Consider the following 20,281-nt stretch of genomic DNA (forward strand, 5'->3'; position numbering starts at 1 on the left):
TATCAGCTGTCACTGACTCGCGCTGTCGGTTAGCTGTCAATGTCAGTATCATTTCGTATTTCTTTCTGCGTGATGTCTACTTTGCCGTATAAATTGAAATATCTAGAGTATCACAAAATATCTCCGACATAAAAAATAGTGTAAAGTTTCAGTGTGTTTATTAGAGTTATGAATATTTAATAAGTGTTTATAAAGTGTAAGAATGGTGGACGATAGTTTTATTTACTCGTTGTCATTGTCGGTGCTTCCAATAAAAACTCGAAAATTGTTATCACGCTTGTTGAATTCTCCAAAAGTGATCCCAAGTGATGGACCTGATAAATTACCAAGGTAATTATATAATTATTGATTTTATAATAGCAGTTTAATAGCAAATAACGCACAATTTGTCATAGAATGAACGCAAAACAAAATTGTCATGTTATAAGTGTTATCAATCTTTATCTCTAATCTCTCATCTTTTGTAGTGCGAAGTAGGCTGCAGAGTTCCAAACTTATGTACGTCAATATTTTATTAGATGTTTAAACTGCTAAAATATCAATGGAAATTATATATTTTTTTTGAATCGTAATATTATAATCAGTGGCTATGTTATTCAATGTTTACATAATGTCATAGATCGTTCTTTGACCTCATGTTTCGTGATATTAACATGCACTATCAATAATCATATGAATCGATTCTGTTATCTCCAATACTAATCATTTAATTTATTTTGTTGATTTTCCTGTATTTTGATTGCAAACAAACAATTAATTACCTACATTATTTTGGTAGATTATTTTGGACACTATCCAATAATATTACAAAATAAAATTTACTTAGATAGCTAATGTCAATAGTAATTTGTTTATCTTTTAAGTCTATTCATTTAAAATAGCTTATATTTGAACATAGGGAGGTATTCTGTACAAAAAATGACCATTTCTCTCATTTTGGTTGTGGTTAATATATTGTCAAAGTGATCAATGCATTGTCAAAGACATTCATCGATGGGCTTAATATAATTTCCCAGGATTATTCTTCTGAGGGTGGTATTAATCATATGACACGGCAATGATCTTCAGACCTCAGATATAGATATAGAGACGCTAAAGTGGGTGATAGAGGATTAAATGATAGACATGCAAGTAACTATGCAGACTTGTGACAAACCAACATAATTTTAAAGTGACACACAACCGAAAAAGGTTGTCAACTACAGGAACATACTTACTCGAACATCTATAATTTAAGGCAATAGGTAACCCCTCGCTCTTCACCTTATCTTAAATTACTTCTGTTTTTTTATTCCAATAAACAATTTTTTAATCCTAATCCTTGTATTAATATTAAGGTCATATGCTATTTTCAATCAAATACCTATCAAGATACGTGACCCCCATCAATTGTGATATTTAGTCACCTCCCACCGAGTCCCACCCCAAATCCCTTCTCCCTTCAAGCCTCACGTGATGATTACGTGTCATACAACTTTGTCCAGAAAACGGTGAACTAGCGTTATACCGTCACGTATTAACGCAACACTTACTATTATACGCGCAGTACGTCATCAACGTGCGTAAGTTCGCGCGAAAATATTTACAATGAATTTATACATTCTAGACTAGGTACGTATCTACATAAATCACTTTAAATGCATCACAGTGTATGATCATTAAATAAATAAATAAATAAATATTTTTGGACAACTCACACACATTCATTTGATTCCAAACTAAGCAGAGCTTGTACTATGGTAACCAAATAACTGATAAACATACTTATATGCTTCTAAATACATACTTATATAGATACATTAACATCCAGGCTCAGAACAAATACTTGTGGTCATCACACAAAGATTTGTCCCGGGTGGGATTCGAACCCACCACACGCGGCGCTACGGTTGCTGCGGCGAGGTGACCGCTTAAACCACTGCGCCAAACGTGCAGTTAATCCTTTAAACTAGCGTAGGTGCGCAACTTCGTTCGCGTGGACTTTAATTTCTCGTTTTCACAACATCTTTATTTCAGATTTTTCATTTAGAAGTTATTCCCTGTGTTTACAATTTCCAAAAATCCTTCCTTAGTACTCCTCTACACTTCCTAAGGAATTTTCATACCAAATTTCACCTTTCCATGCTGAGTAGTTTTGTTGTCCATCAGTCAGTCACATATTGATGTTTTGATCTCATTTAAAAAGGAGTGATTCACTTAGCTACTCAGAAGCACTCCTAGATTATATTGGGATTTTACGTATTACATAATAATATGTAATGAGTAAACTTGTTATTAAGAAATTCATTGATATCTTCAAGAGTTTATTGAGTTCATTTCTTATCACTACATAGTATAAAACAAAGTCGCCCATTTTGTCTGTAGTCCCTTCGTATGCATAAAACTTTAAAACTACGCAACGGATTTTGATGCGGTTTTCACTAATAGAAAGAGTATTTTCTCCGACAGGTTTTTATATATAATTGAAATACATTAAAACTATATTAGCTGAGTTATAGCGATTTATGTCCAAGAAGTCAGAAAAAAAATCTAATTGAGGATTGCATTTGTGCGTGCGCCGCTTATACCGTTGGATACAAGTAAGAACAATGTATAGCAAAAACATTGGTCTTTATTAGTTCTACAAAAAAGTCCGCGATGACATATATCCAGCTTTTTTATTTAAGTCACAAAAACTACTTTTCTGTATTAAAAAAACATTTAATTCTTAATAACATTATCTATACTAATATTATAAAGCTGAAGAGTTTGTTTGTTTGATTGTTTGTTTGTTTGAACGCGCTAATCTCGGGAACTACTGATCCGATTTGAAAAATGCTTTCAATGTTAGATAGCCTATTTATTGAGGAAGGCTATAGGCTATATATCATCACGCTACGTCCAACAGGAGCGGGGTAGCAACGAGAAATGTTACAAAAGCGGGGAAAATTATTAGCCATTCTCTCTTATGCGACGCAATCGAAGTTGCGCGGGTCAGCTAGTTAAAATATAAAAAGGTACAGGATAAAGAAACATAAATGATATCTGCGTTTAGCAACAACCATTTAATTTTATAAAATTTTAATTACAACAGGAATATGGTATGAGGTAATGCAAACATTTGACATACCTTTATAATTAATTATATGTATACATAAATAAGATCAACACCCTTGCCCAGCCGTGGGACATGAATGGGCTAAATTTACTTACAAAATAATCACACCTTTTTCCCATAAGGGTAGGCAGAGACCAAAGAATAACACTTGGTACAATCCTTGCAAACTTCTCCAGCCTTATTCTCACCTATACATCTTGTCATACAGGATAAAACAATTAATTATATTTGAAAATATAACTTAATTGAACATAATAATTATATTTAGGTGCAGGTAATTTACTGTTATATTAATTTAAAGTTTTGTGCGTAGCTACCTAATTAATTATTATCCTGCTAACTTACAACTACCAATATACTAGTAAGTAGATATTAATATGATAAAGACAAACAAATATTTGTGTGATGAGCACGAATATTTGTTCTGAGCCTGGATGTTAATTTATCTATATAAGTATGTATTTAGAAGTATATAAGTATGTTTATCAGTTGTCTGGTTACCATAGTACAAGCTCTGCTTAGTTTGGAATCAGATGGCCGTGTGTGAGTTGCCCAAGAATATTTATTTATTTATTTATTTTAAAGATGTTTGACATTTAGCATTAGTGAGAATCCTTGTTACAATTTCAGTCTTTGGACTCCTCGAAAATTGAGTACAATTTCAAGGATCTTCTAAATAACTGAAAATATAAAAAGACCTTGTAATTATTAATAATATGACCGACCGTTTACCGACCGGTGAGCGCAACTAGCTATGAGCGCCTATAATGATCCTGAGCTGATAATACGACTACAAATGAAAGAGTAAAAAAAAATATCTTGGGCCAACTAAATCTGTTCTATTTACGATACCATCGACTTCCTTATGACTAACCTATTTATTAGGAAATATTATCATGAGGAAATATGATAAGGTTTTATACAAATTAGGTAGCCAGTTATTCATTTATTTTAGCCATATTATTATGATAAGCTTTTAAAGTTTGCAAAAAATGTATTCATTAATTTGTAGTAAATCTTCAGTGTTATCATAATAGAGGGTTAAAAACAGTTTCTTTGTCACATTGAGTGAAGTCTTGGATTAGATTCCTACTTGGATTAATATAAACAGGTACCTGTAATAGATACTTACTTATAGGACCTAACTATAAACTGCAAAATATCTGCTTTGTATATTTAAAGAAATGTATGTAATGATCAATCAGCAAAAAACTAACTTTTAAAAAGCTGAGGATATGCCTATTATCTCCGTTTTCCTATAAATACCCAATTGTACTAGTTGATTGTTGTCAGTTATTTTCTAACATGCTTACTGTCGCTATCTATCGGATAGCTTAACCGACACTTATCCAAAGGAATTTAAACTCTTTTAAAATTTAGTTTACAAGGACAGTTTTTTGTAAAAGTGTTTCAAAATGATATCAATGAGTCATGGTTGCAATCGTTCTAGCTCTATCTTATCTAAGTGTACTATCTGCCTTTGATTTAACAATTATTACTTTGTTGCCATTTTGTAGAACACGCTCGTTCAAATCAAACAAAAATATGTTTTTAACATCCTTATCTATTAGTGTACCAGATGTGCCAATAAAAATGATAGTTTATTATTTATTTACATACATTCATAATATCAAGCCATTGTCCCATGGGGGTAGGCAGAGACCTCAATAAATATATCACTACATAGTATTAAGGATAGAAGTTTTCCGTGTCTGTCTATGTCTGTATGTATTAAGGGATGTTATGGTTATGAAATTTCGGATACGGAGTGGATACGGATATGAAATTATTTCGGATTATCCATAAGTCCTGCCTGGTATGTGAGCTTAGATCTTTAGAACTAAAAAACGGATTTTGATTCAGTTTTTTTAATAGATAGAGTGATTCAAGAGGAAGGTTTATACGTACATTATAACATGTTTAATATATAAGAGAACCACTGATCATTTCAGGATTTCTAATGCAAGGTCCTAAATGAACACATTTTTTTGTGTTTACATTATAAACGCTGGTTGAACTTTACGAGATAGATCGAAGCCAATTATCCCCAAGCGGGTAAAAATAGGTGGTTGAAAGGCAACTTTTATTTTTCCTAAGTTATATGTAAATAATAAATAAAACATTTGTTTTATTAACTACCATTTGTTTGTTGCAGAGATTGGCGCGGCCTCGCATCTCTAATAAACATATCAACTCAAGATGAGTTGTACATACAGCAGTACCCGGACAAGGTGGCCAAGTTACTGGAGATATGGCTGGAGAGGAGCACCTCGCCCTCTGTCGGCGAGCTGCTGAACTTCCTGTGCCATATCGACAGATACGATGTGTACGATGACGTCAGCGAAGACCTCAGGAGCGCTGTCACTATTGGAGAAATTAAACGTAAGAAACTTTCATTATTTTAAAACACATGGCCCTCGTAGACTTTGTGTTTGTCTGTTCGCGATTTATAGACGGCCTCCATGGCGCAACGGTTGAGGTTGTCGCCATATCGTAGACCCATTACCAGTGGGTTCGATTCCCACACGAAACAAATATTTGTGCATCATAAATAGTTGTTTCGGGTCTGGTGTACTTTGTGTCCGTTGTTTGTATGTTTGTAAAAATCCCCGCGACACAAGAGCAATTCTTAGTGCGAGGCATTTTTATAAATTAAAAAGCTACTGAACTACTTGTCACTCGGTTTTCACCTTTAGATTGAAACATGTATCTTATTTATGGAATAATTCATTCAGATTATAATGTAAATTGGCTGAAATTTGATGATAAGTATCACTGCCAACGAGCTACGAGCATGGGTAGAATAATTTAAATAACTATTAATAATTTAAAACCTATTGGGTATACTTCGCGTCAGTGGCTGGATCACGTGGTCGTTCTCTCCCAGACACCCCCCTCTTTGTCCAAGTCTCTTCTGTTGGTCGCCTAGCAGCTTGTTGATATTAGTCTTAGGTAGTAAGGTAGAGCAAACATCAACAAATCTTTCGTTTAGTTTCATGCAAACTATCTCTAGTTCTATTAGTTCACTTGTACAGTTGCTCTAACACATTGAACTGATCTGTCATTAAAATAATATTTTGATATTGATTTTTATAAAAGAATTGATTCTTTTTTCAATTGATTCCGAAAATAACTTTATCTCTCATTCATTTTACTGTTCATTTTCATGTTCAGACCACAAAAGTATCTAAATGGCACATAGTTTACACCTATTTTCCACCCCTGCGTCACCGGTACGTCAAACAAATGACGGTATCAAGGTAGTAACACAGTTATGTGTGTCTCACGCAGTCGTCACCGTCATTGTAGGTAAAATGATGTGTCAGGCTTGCTACACACACGTATTCGATGCGGCATTAATCGGCCTAGCCGAGCGGCAAAAGCAAACATGTTGTAGATGTACCCGATCGGCATAAGCCAAACAAGTGAGTCGAGTCTGCAGGCGACAGTATCGAGTCGAAAATCGATATTCGATTGGTTCGAACAATTGTCGAATCATAGTTTTAAATTTCTAACTAGCGTGTGATCAAACTCTGGTTTACGATTTGACACTTGTTCGAACCAATCGAATTTGATTTTCGTAACGATTCTGTAAGCCAGCTGTTTTGTTGTTCGCCTCATTAGTCATTACCTTTTCGTTCAGGTCTCTATAATGAGTCTCTTGAAATAGACTCATATATTGTTAGAACTTCTAGACATATCTTTGAGGTTTACCGCGTCTGATTCAGTCTCACTATGACGTTTGTATTGTTCTACAAATAGCGCTCCTAGCCTTATATGTCTCATTCCCTAAATTCTTATGAATGAAGGAAAATGTATTGTTTATATTCCTATGACGTCGGTTTTCCTATGTAATAGCACAGGTTATAGGTAATAGCTATAGTGTTACGTTACAAGACTGTCTGTCACTGGGTACATATTTAGGTATCAAGTCAAATTGTCGGCCCTACGTCTGACTTTTCATTGGTCGTATCCTACCGGGCTATGAGAGTGATGGAATAGAGTACCTGGGCATTTTATACATAGGTACTTAGATAATATAAAAAAAATCTAGTACCGTTGGATGGTTTTAGGGACGGCGCAAACGGGCCACCGACCACAGCCACTGGTGGCCAGCGACACCCACTTAACACGTTTTTCCATATATTTTGTATCCTGTAGCGAGTGGCCGCCACCGGCTACACGTATGCGGTGTGTCTATACAAAATATATTGAAAAACGCGTTAAGTGGGTGTCGCTGGCCACCAGTGGCTGTGGTCGGTGGCCCGTTTGCGCAGACCCTTAATTAAACAGGCAGCCATAGCTGAATATCGGGTGGTAGTACATGATGCAAAGTATATTATTGTGTATAGGTATTGAAATTATAGCACTTGCTCAAACCATAAATTGACCCTCGTTATAGCCGCCATAAATTATCATGGGCTATGGACTATGGTAATTTATGGTGTCTTATTACTTCAATGACATTGACCATTTAATAAAAGAATACATGGTCCAAATTGAACTTTGACCTCTTCACTTATCCTTTACAAAAGCCTATTTCCCATAATTAATTAGATTTGGCAGTGGTTTCTCGATATGTCTGGCAAATCGTCTAAGGTTGGCTTTTGAAGAGGACGTTGGTCTTCTACAGCAGCGTGTTGTTACAATGTCAAATGGTGCGTACTATAGTGATAAATTAAACAGAGCACTTATCTAAATACCCACATTTTCAAATCGAATCAAATCACATATTTTGTTACTTACTAAGGTCTAAATAGCCTTATATTTGGGTGGTGAAAACTTAGTAGTATTTTACAGACGTTGTAATTTTTACAACTTAGGTAAAACTAGGTACAAGCACTTCGTTGTTACAATGAAATCATTGCTTCGCGTGCATTCGCCTTGAGGCTTGTTAGCTCAAACATGCATAGCGTAGCACTCACACTATTTATACTTTATTTTAAGATTGAGTGCTTAACCAAAGTATGGATGAAATATTCAATCAGTCATAGTATGGGTAGTTAACCAGTGTCAAAGGTGTTCAAGCCGCCACCTTTGACATAGCTTAACAACTGTTTAAATTAATAGGAGCAAATGAAATATACTATGCTATCAAAATGGGGGATCAAAAATGCAAAATTCCGAGCAAATTATATGACATGGACCCCAAATCTTTAGTTGCTTGGTTCAATATTTCTTTCTACTAAACCCACCAGATACAAAGTCATTATTTTCACAGTACTCAGCCAGTACTTTCTTGTGGTTAAATCCTTCTAGTCATTCTAAGTTGAAACTAACTATGACACACGTTTATTGTAAAAAAAAAATAGAACATAATTCCATATTGGGATTCTTTGTGTTTACGTGTTTGTATAAGAATTACCCTATAAACCAGTTATTTATCTTACTATTTGCTTATTATTTTCGTTCCATTGAATGTTGCAAAAGAAGTTCTATAAATATTACTGTAACGTCAACGGCATTGTATAAATAAATTATGTTATTGTCTTAATTTTGTTATTTTCAAATCCTACATCGGGGTACTTTTGTTGAGACAGTTCCCAAATTTCATTGAGAACTTAATGTATGTCTATCAAAATGCGATGCGACAGAATTATTTCACCAGTTCCTGAAGAACACCCTTTCGTAGACTAGCGTGGTGGAATAAGAGGATAATTAAGGCTTTTTCTCATTTCGGTTTATAGAAGATCCGTGATTCTGCGAAACAAAATGCTCAGCAAGACCTTCCAGTCGAACTTTTTGCCTTTTATGATTATCTAATACTAGCTTACATATTTACACACACTTCAACTAACCGTGAGATTTCAATGAATTTTCATCTCAAAATGATGGAATTATTAAAAATATCTACGACAAACTTCTTCCACTGAGCTTTACGATCCACACATTCAATATACCTTGTGTTGAAGTAGAACTATCGCCCAATACGTATTTGAGGAGCGTTATACTCTAATCAACGCCTTGAAATTACTACCTACTACCTACTTACCTTGAAATTCTTACATACATAAATTCACGCCTATTTCCCATGAGGGTAGGCGGAGACCAAAGAATTCTTGAAATTCTTAACGTTATATTCTTATTTGCAGCCATAAGACAGAACCTGGCCATAGAGAGGTACAACAACAACAACAACAACGTGTTGGTGCCTCTCCAGGACGGTGAGGATGACCCGATCACGTACGACGACAGGCCGGGACAGGTGCTCATGTATGATGCTGTCGTGCTGTACGCCAATGAAGACAGAGACTTCGTCGACCTCATCATTCATAGGATGAGCCAGGAGGGATTCAGGGTAAGTTGAAATAATTAAACAAACTATAGGGTTATAGTAACGAATTTGCGAATGAAGTATAGTGAATACTTTTTTTATGACCAAAACCCCTAAATAAATAAATGTCATATGTGTATAAAACATGTTTTTGACTGTCTACATTTACTCTTTTGTACTCCCGATGTCGATTAATTAAGGCGTAGAGCTTCCAGCTTACTGCTGCTCCTACAGTATTGTTTGTGTTGCGTCCTTTTAGCTAAAATATTAGTTATTCAATGTATGGTTTATTCTGCGGAAAATTAGAGGTAGTCTATCTAGAGCACCCTTTCAAATAGCACCTATGCTAGTCCACGAAGAGAACCTGTTAAATATAGGTGAGTAAGGCTAAATGCTATTCGAACGGGTGCTCTAGATGGACTACCTCGAAAATAAATATTTCAAATAGATCGGTTATTCTAAAGATAGCAAGAGACAAATTGTAAGGATGCAAACAAAAGTATGCAGCAAAGGTAGTACACTAGGCTTAGGTTAGAAGTGCTGCTGACAAGGTTATAAAAAGGTGCATTGTCTCACAATGCCTATTACCCTTAATTCTTCACTGTTCGCACAACAACTTCCACTGCCTTTTACTACTATCTCTGGTCGTGACATCTCAATTAAAGCCTATTGTTCTAATCGTGTCTAAGTATGAACCCTATCTTTTGTGTTCTTAACGTCGTCAACACAAAACTAGTTCAAACTTCAACACTGAAATTCTTTTGCTCTGTTTTATTTTTAACTAGAGTTTAATACAGCGATGTAGGCGTAATACTTCTGTATTGTGACGGTTATACGGCGGGACCACGGGTAAATGATGCCCTCATTTGTAAATACGTACGAAATCTTCATAGCACAAACTCATATAGTTTGTGCTATGAAGAAAGAAATCGTTGCGATTCGGAGATTTATGACAGCAAAAGATAGCGCGGAAGGAGATGGCAAGATAACGAATTCTTATACTAAAAACTTTAGAGTAAGATACGTGAAAACAAGGAATGTAGGCATTTGCCATGCAGAGGGACCATACCTTTGTGATTATAATAAATAGTATACGAACAGCCTAAAATGGAAACTGGGAGAAAGGTTTCCCGTGGAATAACTTTTACTTTTTTTATTTTTCTATATAGCTATTTACATATAATAAACTGGTTCGTTTGTTGTCCAGATCTGCACAGTGGACGACCTGCAGGCGGGTCACACGACGCAGTACAAGCCGATGGCGCAGCTCATCTCCAGCCGCTGTCTGCGCATCATGCTCATATTCTCTCCCGACTTCCTCACCAGCAAGGGCATGGCGTTCTACACTGACTTCGCTCAGGCAGACAGTATTGGTAAGTGTAATATCCTAGCGTTTGAGCAAGTCATTTAACTTCGAATCATCACCGGTGTAACCATATGGATCGAATCGTTTAATTAGACCGGATTTTTTGTTTTTCTTTGTATAGAAAAACACACTTCAAAAGCGAGAATGTTCTATGTCTATACAACTTTATTCCAGGAAATGTTGTTGCCTACATTTTGAAACAATTTGCATTTGTCTAAAAAACCTTTGTTGACTACTTAAATTAAAAGAATCCTAAATTGTAATGACCTACGCATTGTATAAAGCTAAATGAATGCATCTAATCCCTAAAAATTAATGCAAATTGACTGAAAAAGCGGGAATACCCACAAAACCTGTTAAGTGCCATTATTCATTTCATTTCAACAATAATTTCCTGCAGTTAATATACCGTTAAACAGTCCTAATTATAAATAAATGTAGGTGTTTATTGCATTTAACTCGTAATCAGTAAAGTAGCATAAATGACGTATTACTTGCGTTATTGAATACTGTTTTAAAGGAAAAACAACATAAATATACGTCGTACCTATCTAGGTATTACGCTAATACCTATAACACATGCGTAGAGAATAGGCACTATATTACCTAGTAGGTAGAATAAACTAATGTTTATTCACCATTCACATTCCAATTCTGGAAAAAACTATATTAAACTAATGTTACAATTTTCCATTTATAATAATATTAGGTCGGGGAAAAAGCCTTTTCGCATTATAGTATGTATGAACTTGTAATAAAATCTTTTCTCTACACAAAAAAGCTCGATATTTGGGTACCTCACGAGCTCACTGAAAGAAACCTAATGAACAGTGTACTCATTTGTGATTCTTGAAGCCAAAGAGATTTTATTACAAGTTCATACATACCATAATGCGAAAAGACTTTTTCCCCGTCCTAATATTTCGAGTGACTCTTCCACTAGACTGATCCCGTCTCGGAAGAGTCTATTAGTTACAGTATCCAGATTTTTGTCCCTGGTTCGATACAGTACAGAGAGTGGTCTTGGTCAAGCCATCACGCGTGAACGGCTGGACCGATTTCACTTATTGTTTTTTTAATAATATTCCTTGAAGTACGGGGATGGTTCTTACGGAGAAATAAAATTAAAAAATTGCAAATAAAAATTGGATCGTTTCGCCGGGACAGCTAGTATTAAAAGTAAGGTTAGGCAACTAATAAAACTTTAAACGTAAAACAAAACAAACTTCTAATAACATAAAAACAAACACAACATAATAATATGTAAGTAAGCATTCTACTCGGTTTGACGTCATCCTATAGTGGCCTATAGACAGCGACTTTTTCGCAATGCATTCTCTGACTCATCAGGGTTTTTGAACTCTGATTTGAATACGTAATGAGTACAAAAAAAATTGCTGCCCATGACCTTTCAAAGCAACTCGGAAAAGTCATTGATGATTAGCCGTTCTTTTTAAGTTTCGTAGCCTGTTTGCAAAATCGAAATCTAATAGTTCGTCATGTTTGTCTGTCGGTCTGTATTTTGAGTAAATGCAGGTATCCTAAACTATAAATAAAGTGACAGCAAATGTATGAAAACGGCGTGACCCAGCGGTCCTGTATGACCACTGACATTAGGTATAGTAATTTTACAAGAAAGCGATTTGAAGGCACATTGTTCCTCTTGCTTTGGTATAAAATGATTTGATTTTTGGTAATCATTACTATTTAAAAAACAAAACAAAAACATTAAGGTCATGGTTTATTTTGTACGTTTAAAAAAGTCTAAATTTGTTAGCAATCGAAATAAGCAACGTCTCACATATTAATATACCTATGCATTTTCCTTAAATTCTCAGAAAAAGATAAATATAAATGTATTTATTACAAAATTATTATAAACTACAGACATCGACATATTTGTGTATTACTTATTCGCAGAATTTCAATAACAATCGCTAAATTTAATGTACCTATTAGCTAACGTTCTTGTTATATTTACCTCAAATTGTCCCGGATTTTGGCAGCCGTGCGGGCTAACACGTAGATACTCTTGCTCTCCTTAATTTTGTCCGTGTTAGAAGATTTTTCCGCGGTAATATATGTAGTATGTGTTAATACAGGTTATAAACTACCTGTCTGTCAAATTTTATCAAAATCTATTAAGTCGTTTTGAGTGAAAGAGAGAGAGAGAAATAGTTTAAGATACACTCATCCTTTGTTTTTATCATTTTAGTCGATGCATTTCATAAACAGGTGATTTTCCTTGTGCACATTACGAAACTGGTTCTGATTTTCTGAACGTTTAATAAATTTACCTTTTTATTTCGCTATTTTACTGTTAGCTGAAGATATAGGTACCTATTATTCAGTCTGTATAAAGTTTACCGTATCGCGGTAAAGATTCAGTAGGAATTTTACTGCACATTTGATGCACCTTGCCACAAAATTGTATCGATCGCGTGCAGTGCTTTCGAAAGGGTAGCAGTGGCGAAGGCTCCATACAACTCGATTCCTACCGGCTTCCCTTTCTGGACAGACTTAATATTAGTGTTAAATTAATTGTTTACTTTTGCCTAATAATACACAATTAATTAATAATAAACAATATTTAAAGCGAAATCTTTAACTAGAATCAATAATCTAATCGAAACAGTACGAAAACGCCTACCCTTCAAAAATTACGCTCCGCTAAAAACGCAACGTGAAGTAATAATAATGAAATAAACCGTAGGCGCTGATCGGGAATCGCGTACAATAAAAACTATGGCGGCGATGTCGCTTACGACCTTTTGGATCGCGCTTTACACCGCGCTGCATAGTGGCGAGCAAGCCGGAGGAAGAGCGGGTTGTCTCGCACTACAGCGCTCGCGCCGCCGCGCCGCGGCGGACGCATGATCTTACGCATGTTTCTGTCGCGGCGCGAGCCGCGTGCAAGAGCGAGATGGCGAAATATAAGCTAAGCATCCTGCATAAGTATGAGTCGAACATTGTTCACCAGTTTGACATTAGGTTATGTTTGTTTACTGTTTTTTCGCGCGCTCTATAACAAATTAGAATATTTGTGTTTATTACAACATTATTCCTTATTTAATGTTTGTGCATAACTGTGAACGTATCAGTGTATTAAAGAGTAATTGTTTTGCATGTTTCTATTCGAGTAAATTTTCATTTTGTCAGATTTATAGGTTAAACTCATTTCTATTAATGTGTTCTGCGTTTATCCATAATGTGTTTGATATTTTATTGTTGATGAATACATTCTAAATTGCTTGTTTATTATGTTATAAAACCACCAGTGCGAGACAATCATCAATCGTTCGTTATACGTTATCTTAAATATGTGCTGTTGTGTTACCTACGTGTTACTACACTGAAGACAGAGTAAATTAATGCAAAACAAGCATGATTAGGTAGCATGGTAAGTACCTATGTGTTATTAGACTGTAAAGAGAGAAATAAGAGACTGTAGTCGAATGTAGATAATACTCTCATATTGTTATTATGCAGAATTTTACGTCGATATTCTTACGATGTACATAATATGTAGGTATTATACCTAGACAATGACTAATAGCTCCGGCTTACCTTTTGTAAAAACTGACCCTTCGCCACTGAAGGGTAGGGAAAATATTTGTGTTATGAGAACGACTATCTCTTCTGATCTTGATGTCTATTTATCTATATGTATGTATTATGTTTGTTTATTTATTAAAGACAACTCCCGCACTAAGAATTGCTATTCTTGTGTTGTGAGGACTTTTACAAACAACAGATACATATTATAACCAGACCCGAAACAACTATTTGTGGATCGCACAAGTAATTACTCCGTGTGGGAATCGACCACCTTAACCACTGCGCCATAGACGCTGTCAGTCTCTGGTTCGATAGACGGCATTTCGACAATCCTAATTTTGTTATTATTATTTTCAGAATCGAAATCTTCCCGCAAGATCCTGCCCATCTTGTACCGCGACTGTCTGCTGCCGCGTCACCTCTCGTTCTATCACAAACTCTACTACCATTCCAAGGGCCGGCCCATGTATGACTTCTGGGAGAAACTCACGCAATCCCTCATACTAGCCAGGCCACAGGGCGCCGCGCCGCAGGGCCCCATGCTACGGGGCCCTATGCTACGGGGCCCCATGCCCCCGGCTATAAGGTAATCATTAACTGTTATTTTATAATTTTAAAAATATTATGTAATTAAAAATTGCTATGAGGTAGAGTGAGATGTCACGTCGTCTGATTCGATTTCCAGTTCGAGCCAATGTACTATTAAATAGTTGGAATTATATAAATAGTATAATTCCATCAACTAAATCATTATAAAAAAATTTTTGAGGTTAACCTGGAGTAACCGGGCGGAGGACGCAGGCTACTAGTTATTATTATTTTTTATATTATACGGAATTCAATGTGATCTTTATCTCGTGTTACGTACACGTAATAAAGGCAGTAGGCACCTATTATATAAAATAGTTTGAGGAAAAATATTTTACATACCTACTTCCTTTTTTTAATAATGTGTTGCTACATCGACTGTTATTTAAATCAGTTTAGCTGCGGCGTGATCGGATCTGACATTTTGAATCCGAATATGGGAACCGATATCCGAACCCGATATACCTAAGTATCGGATATGGTTACGTATAGGATTTTATTAAGTTTCCGTTAGTTTCGGATAGTTCCGGTTAAGGATATTAGAATTTTGTTTTTAAATTTGCAAAAACAAAAACATAATAATATGCCTCATTTAGACTAGGTCCTTATCACTAATTGGGTAGTTGCTTGGGTTAACGAAAAATTATTAAACTCGTACTCGTAAAAGGTTCATCTCATTTTTCGTAAATAATGTTGAAATTGTAATTATTACAGACTGAAACATTTTATTAGACACTCATTTGATATCAACGAAAATCTGCAATAGTGACGTCACTACGTCGTATTTCTATACTAAAATGTGTTTTTGACATTTCATAACGAGTAGCTGATTTGACTGGTAGGCAACTACCCTATTATCTGAGAACTTTACATTGGTTCGTATAGGTTTCATTTCAGATATCTGAAATAATACCTGAAAGTTTTGGTTGCGGTCACGAAATACCAGGTCACTCATAAACTATGAATCGATGTATAGCTATTAATAGCTAATTAGCTAGATACGTATTTTATCTCCATAGTTACAAAATTTCATGAAAATCGTTTCAGCTATGTAACAGTAAAAGCGTATCAGCCAGACAGACATATATTATTAGAATAGATAGCATAGATAAGTAGATATATCTATGTAATTTGATTATATCATATCAAAATACATCACAATATTGATACCCTCAATAATCATGTCTAATTGTATATAAGGAAAAAGTAGCACAATATTAGTCATTTATTACAAGTAATTATTATCAGTATTGTCATCTTTATCGGGACATCAATTTTTATTATTATACTGTTGTACTTAACCTAAATCGTATAAAAGTTTACACTATAATTCTTGCTACAGACATATAAGGGTCGGTATTAGTCAACCTAGCCGGTCGGCATAACTGAATATGTATAGATGAACCCGATCAGCATAAGATGAACAAGTGACCTCCGGTTTCTGAGGTACATTTAGCGGTAGTTTATCTATTCAATAGCGTTAAAACTCATATAAAAAAACGCTATTGAATAGATAAACTACCGCTAAATGTATTCAGAAACCGGGGGTTAGTCGAGTCGGTCTTGTTGTTCCGATATAATATCCGAATATTGCCGAACCGAATGTGTTTGAGCGAGTTAGCTCATACCTGCGGTTTCGCCTACTTATTTGTTGAAGATAGTAGAAGTAACCTACGGAATATAATCTGTTTATTATCAACAACGGTCAAGCCAATACGACGTTAAACAAGGACAAATATGTGTAATCCTTGTGCCAAATTTGATCAAAATCTTATCAATTGTATTTCCGCGAACGAGTTACAAATTCTTCAATCCAAACTTTCGTATTGATAAAACATACTTTTTAACATAAGAAATATCACCAATTAACATACTAAATTCTTTTACAGACAAGCTCCAGTAATCATTCCGTTATCGCAAATCGACTCTAAAGAGCCAACGACGCTCATAGACCCTATGGACCCTTCCCTCTTCGACGATATGACGAGTAATTCCAAACGCAGCGTGTCCATGAGCGGCCTCGACACACTCACTATCAGCACCGACTGCGAATCTCTCAGCAGCAGCGTGTGCCAAGTGAATGAGAAACGCACCAAGAAGAAGAGCACGCTGTCCAAGATTATCAACACTTTTACACGTAAGAGAAAGAAGAATAAGGCTGTCGATAGTATTACTGCGTTTAGTTAGCTATTTAATAATATGTATTTCAATCATAACCTTTAAACTTTCGCGTTGTTTAATATATAATAGTTTACGGAAATTAACGCGAACACACGAAACGTTAGGCTTTGTATGGTAAAATGTGGTTGCGTTAATTCCCATATCCTATCCTATATTATATAAGGCCAAAAAGTTTGAGCTTTTCTGTTAAGAATTTCTCGGTGACTGCCCGAAGACGAAGACTTCCGTGCCTTGAAGAGCACGTACAACTGTCGGTCCTTCGCCTGATCTCTCCACTGGTCGTGTCGGTTATCCGTCCCACCAGACAATGAGAGTGCAGGAATAGAAAGTGTACTTGTGTATTGTGCACACATTGTAAATGATACTGGTCGTCGTAGCCGTTGTTACTTAACCAAGTGAAGTAAAGTTTATTATTGAAACATAATAAATCTTAAGTCCTTTACATAACGAATATTTTACGTTATTATATATATACGTATGAAAATCGGGCGTATTTTCTAATAAGTTTAGTTATAATGTAAATAAAATAAGTAGTTTCTAAGTTTAAAACTACAAACCATCTTAAAATTTTACTTTGTAAATGTTTCTATGGCAACTGCTACGTATACGTACGTGCACGTATACGCTCATAACAGATATATAAACAGGCACACTATTCTTAGAGCCTTAGAAAAGTGCCAAGAATATAGATTGTTTTATTCACTTACGTCTTTTCACTCCAGTGCCTGTTTCACTCACATTCATAGTGATTACTTTAGTACTCTAAAATTTAACGTGATGTTGAATAACCTATCGTAGTTCTCATGAATGTCCTTATTACAGAAAATTATATTATCAAATCAATCAACATAAGTATTTATAAGGTATTTTTTTAGTATTATTATGTAGGTAACGAAAAATGCCGATCTCACCCGAGTGTGACCGAATGCTAAGTTCTTGTAGTAAGTAACCTCTTCCGTTACTGAGTGACTGACTGACTGACTGACTGATCGACAACGTACAGCCGCTACTGATCGTAGCAAGTTAAAAATTCGTATGAAAATTCTTTACAAAGTGTACAGCAACACTAAGAGACGATTTTTGTAAGATCCTCAAGGGAGGGTAATGCCTGGCAGGCAAAGCCGCGGGCGGGAAGCTATTATTTAATATATTGTCATATGGGGCCAAATTACGTTAAATACGCCCGATTATTCCAATCAGATTCCAGTTAGAGTATTGGTAGCTTATTCCAAAACTATATTTAGGTATGAATTAAGTTACTTTTGAAATTAGATTCTTTAAGTTAGTTTTATGTGTTATATAGTCATGTGTTTAATAAAATAGTTTTAAAATTAATTATGAATCCGAGTCGAGTTTGTATTCTTTAGTTTAAAATTACTGCTTATTTATCAATGTATAAAAACTGCGGGCAGTAAAATGAAAAATGCATTCCTATTTCATTATAATTGTTAAGAATTATTTTGGCAAAGGTAAATGACCTTTGCCACAATGACTAGGTGCCGTCATTGTGCAGATCACGTACACAAATTCTAATAATAAAATGATTAATTAATAGGTACTTTAATTGAATAATTAATTTCAAGGAATTGAGGTATTTATAATGGTTAAAATATATCATTACCTCGTTACAATATAACTGGATTATTGAAAGGTAACATTGACCTAGTGACAATAACCTGAAAGCGAGGGGGTGTCGGAAGTGGGGATTATGTGGGTTGGGGGTCGAGCAGTTTAAAACTAATCTACTCCAAACTCCTAAGAGCTAGATATCAAATAACGCAAACATAAGGTGATTTATTTACTTAGAAAAGGCGTTCATGTAAAACGTGTATTTTTATAAATTGTATAATTATTAGTCGAGCTGTATTTACAAGTTACAAGTGCAGTCAAGTTACAAAAACAAGTGTAAGTACATTATTTGTTAAACTGTTTGTATTTCACAACTGAACAAATATGAAAAGTGCCGGAGTAAAGACATTTATCCCACTAACGGGCAACTTATTATAATTATTGTAAACCTGTGAACTGCGTCATACGTAATTTTTGTCACACTTTCATGATCTTTTCGACTATGACGTAGTTCGCACTTTTGTTATAGCTCGAGTATTGTAACAGTTTATAGTATTAAGTATCAAATGTGTACAGAGTCAATTAAATATTGATGTGCCAAAAGATGTCGATTAACACTAAGTCATTGTGTAATAACTAGTTAAAAAAATATTTAAAGCATGATAGTGTAAAAAAAGATTATTGTAGTATAGCAACTTAGTAGAGAGCCTTGTATACAAATTCCTTGCTTGAGGAGTATACAAAATGCAATGAATTAATAAGATCATTGACCAGCAGGCACACTCGGCTGATCGTGGTCTGTTTAATACAGCTATTTAGATTTAAAACTACACAAAATATTACATTCATTATACAATAACAAAATGGATGTGAATGAATCAAGGGTGTGAGGATCGTTTCAAGTAGCGTTCTCCGGTCTTTGCCTACCTTTATGCGAAGAAGGCCTGCATTTATGTATGTACAAATCATGCCTGGCAAGCTCTCCTACTAAGTTGTCAGCCTATCGTGTAAATGTGATTAAAGAGTGTCTTATCGTATCAAATTGTGTTCAAAAACAGCACAATTTTTTGCATAGAACTATGCCTAGACAATTTTCTTCTATACTATTGTTGTAAATTAGTTGTAAGTTATATTTAATGTCGGTGTAATGTATGTCACTGTGATTGTTCCTAAATGTAATTATTGTACATAAATATTTGGAAATATATAATATTCCTGTATTATTGGTATTTTATTATATTAACAGACTACCCCTTATACTAAAACCAATGCCAAAATCGTTTGAGAATCTCGAAAATGGCGCGTGGTGGGTAGCGGGGCTCGAGAGATATATTAGATCGGGGAAAAAGTATTTTCGCATTACAGTACGTATGAACTTGTAATAAAATCTTTTCTTTACAAAAAGCTCGCTATTTGGGAACCTCACGAGTTCACTGAAAGAAACCTAATGAACCATGTACTCATTTGTCATTCTTGAAGCCAGAGATTTTGTTACAAGTTCATACATACTATAATACGAAAAGACTTTTTCTCCGACCTAATATTAATTTGTTATTATGGGCCGGTTTGTCTTCTTCTGTATAAGTATTAGATAGCTTAACTGTGATATTTTTGCAATGGTTTTCCTAGATTGTTATGTTATCTAACA

General features: G+C 35.0%; 1 protein-coding gene across 1 annotated transcript; it reads left to right on the forward strand.

Moving 5' to 3' along the window:
- Positions 1-9: 9 nt before the first annotated feature.
- On the forward strand, positions 10-19,853 carry LOC142987904 (myeloid differentiation primary response protein MyD88-like). The gene is made up of 6 exons (XM_076136861.1): positions 10-330; positions 5,253-5,479; positions 9,190-9,395; positions 10,579-10,744; positions 14,653-14,881; positions 16,773-19,853. Exons 1-6 carry the CDS (start codon positions 203-205, stop codon positions 17,068-17,070), a joined length of 1,254 nt encoding a protein of 417 aa, XP_075992976.1. The 5' UTR covers positions 10-202; the 3' UTR covers positions 17,071-19,853.
- Positions 19,854-20,281: the final 428 nt, after the last annotated feature.

Source organism: Anticarsia gemmatalis, chromosome 4 (genome assembly GCF_050436995.1).
Source record: "Anticarsia gemmatalis isolate Benzon Research Colony breed Stoneville strain chromosome 4, ilAntGemm2 primary, whole genome shotgun sequence".
NCBI lineage: Eukaryota > Metazoa > Arthropoda > Insecta > Lepidoptera > Erebidae > Anticarsia > Anticarsia gemmatalis.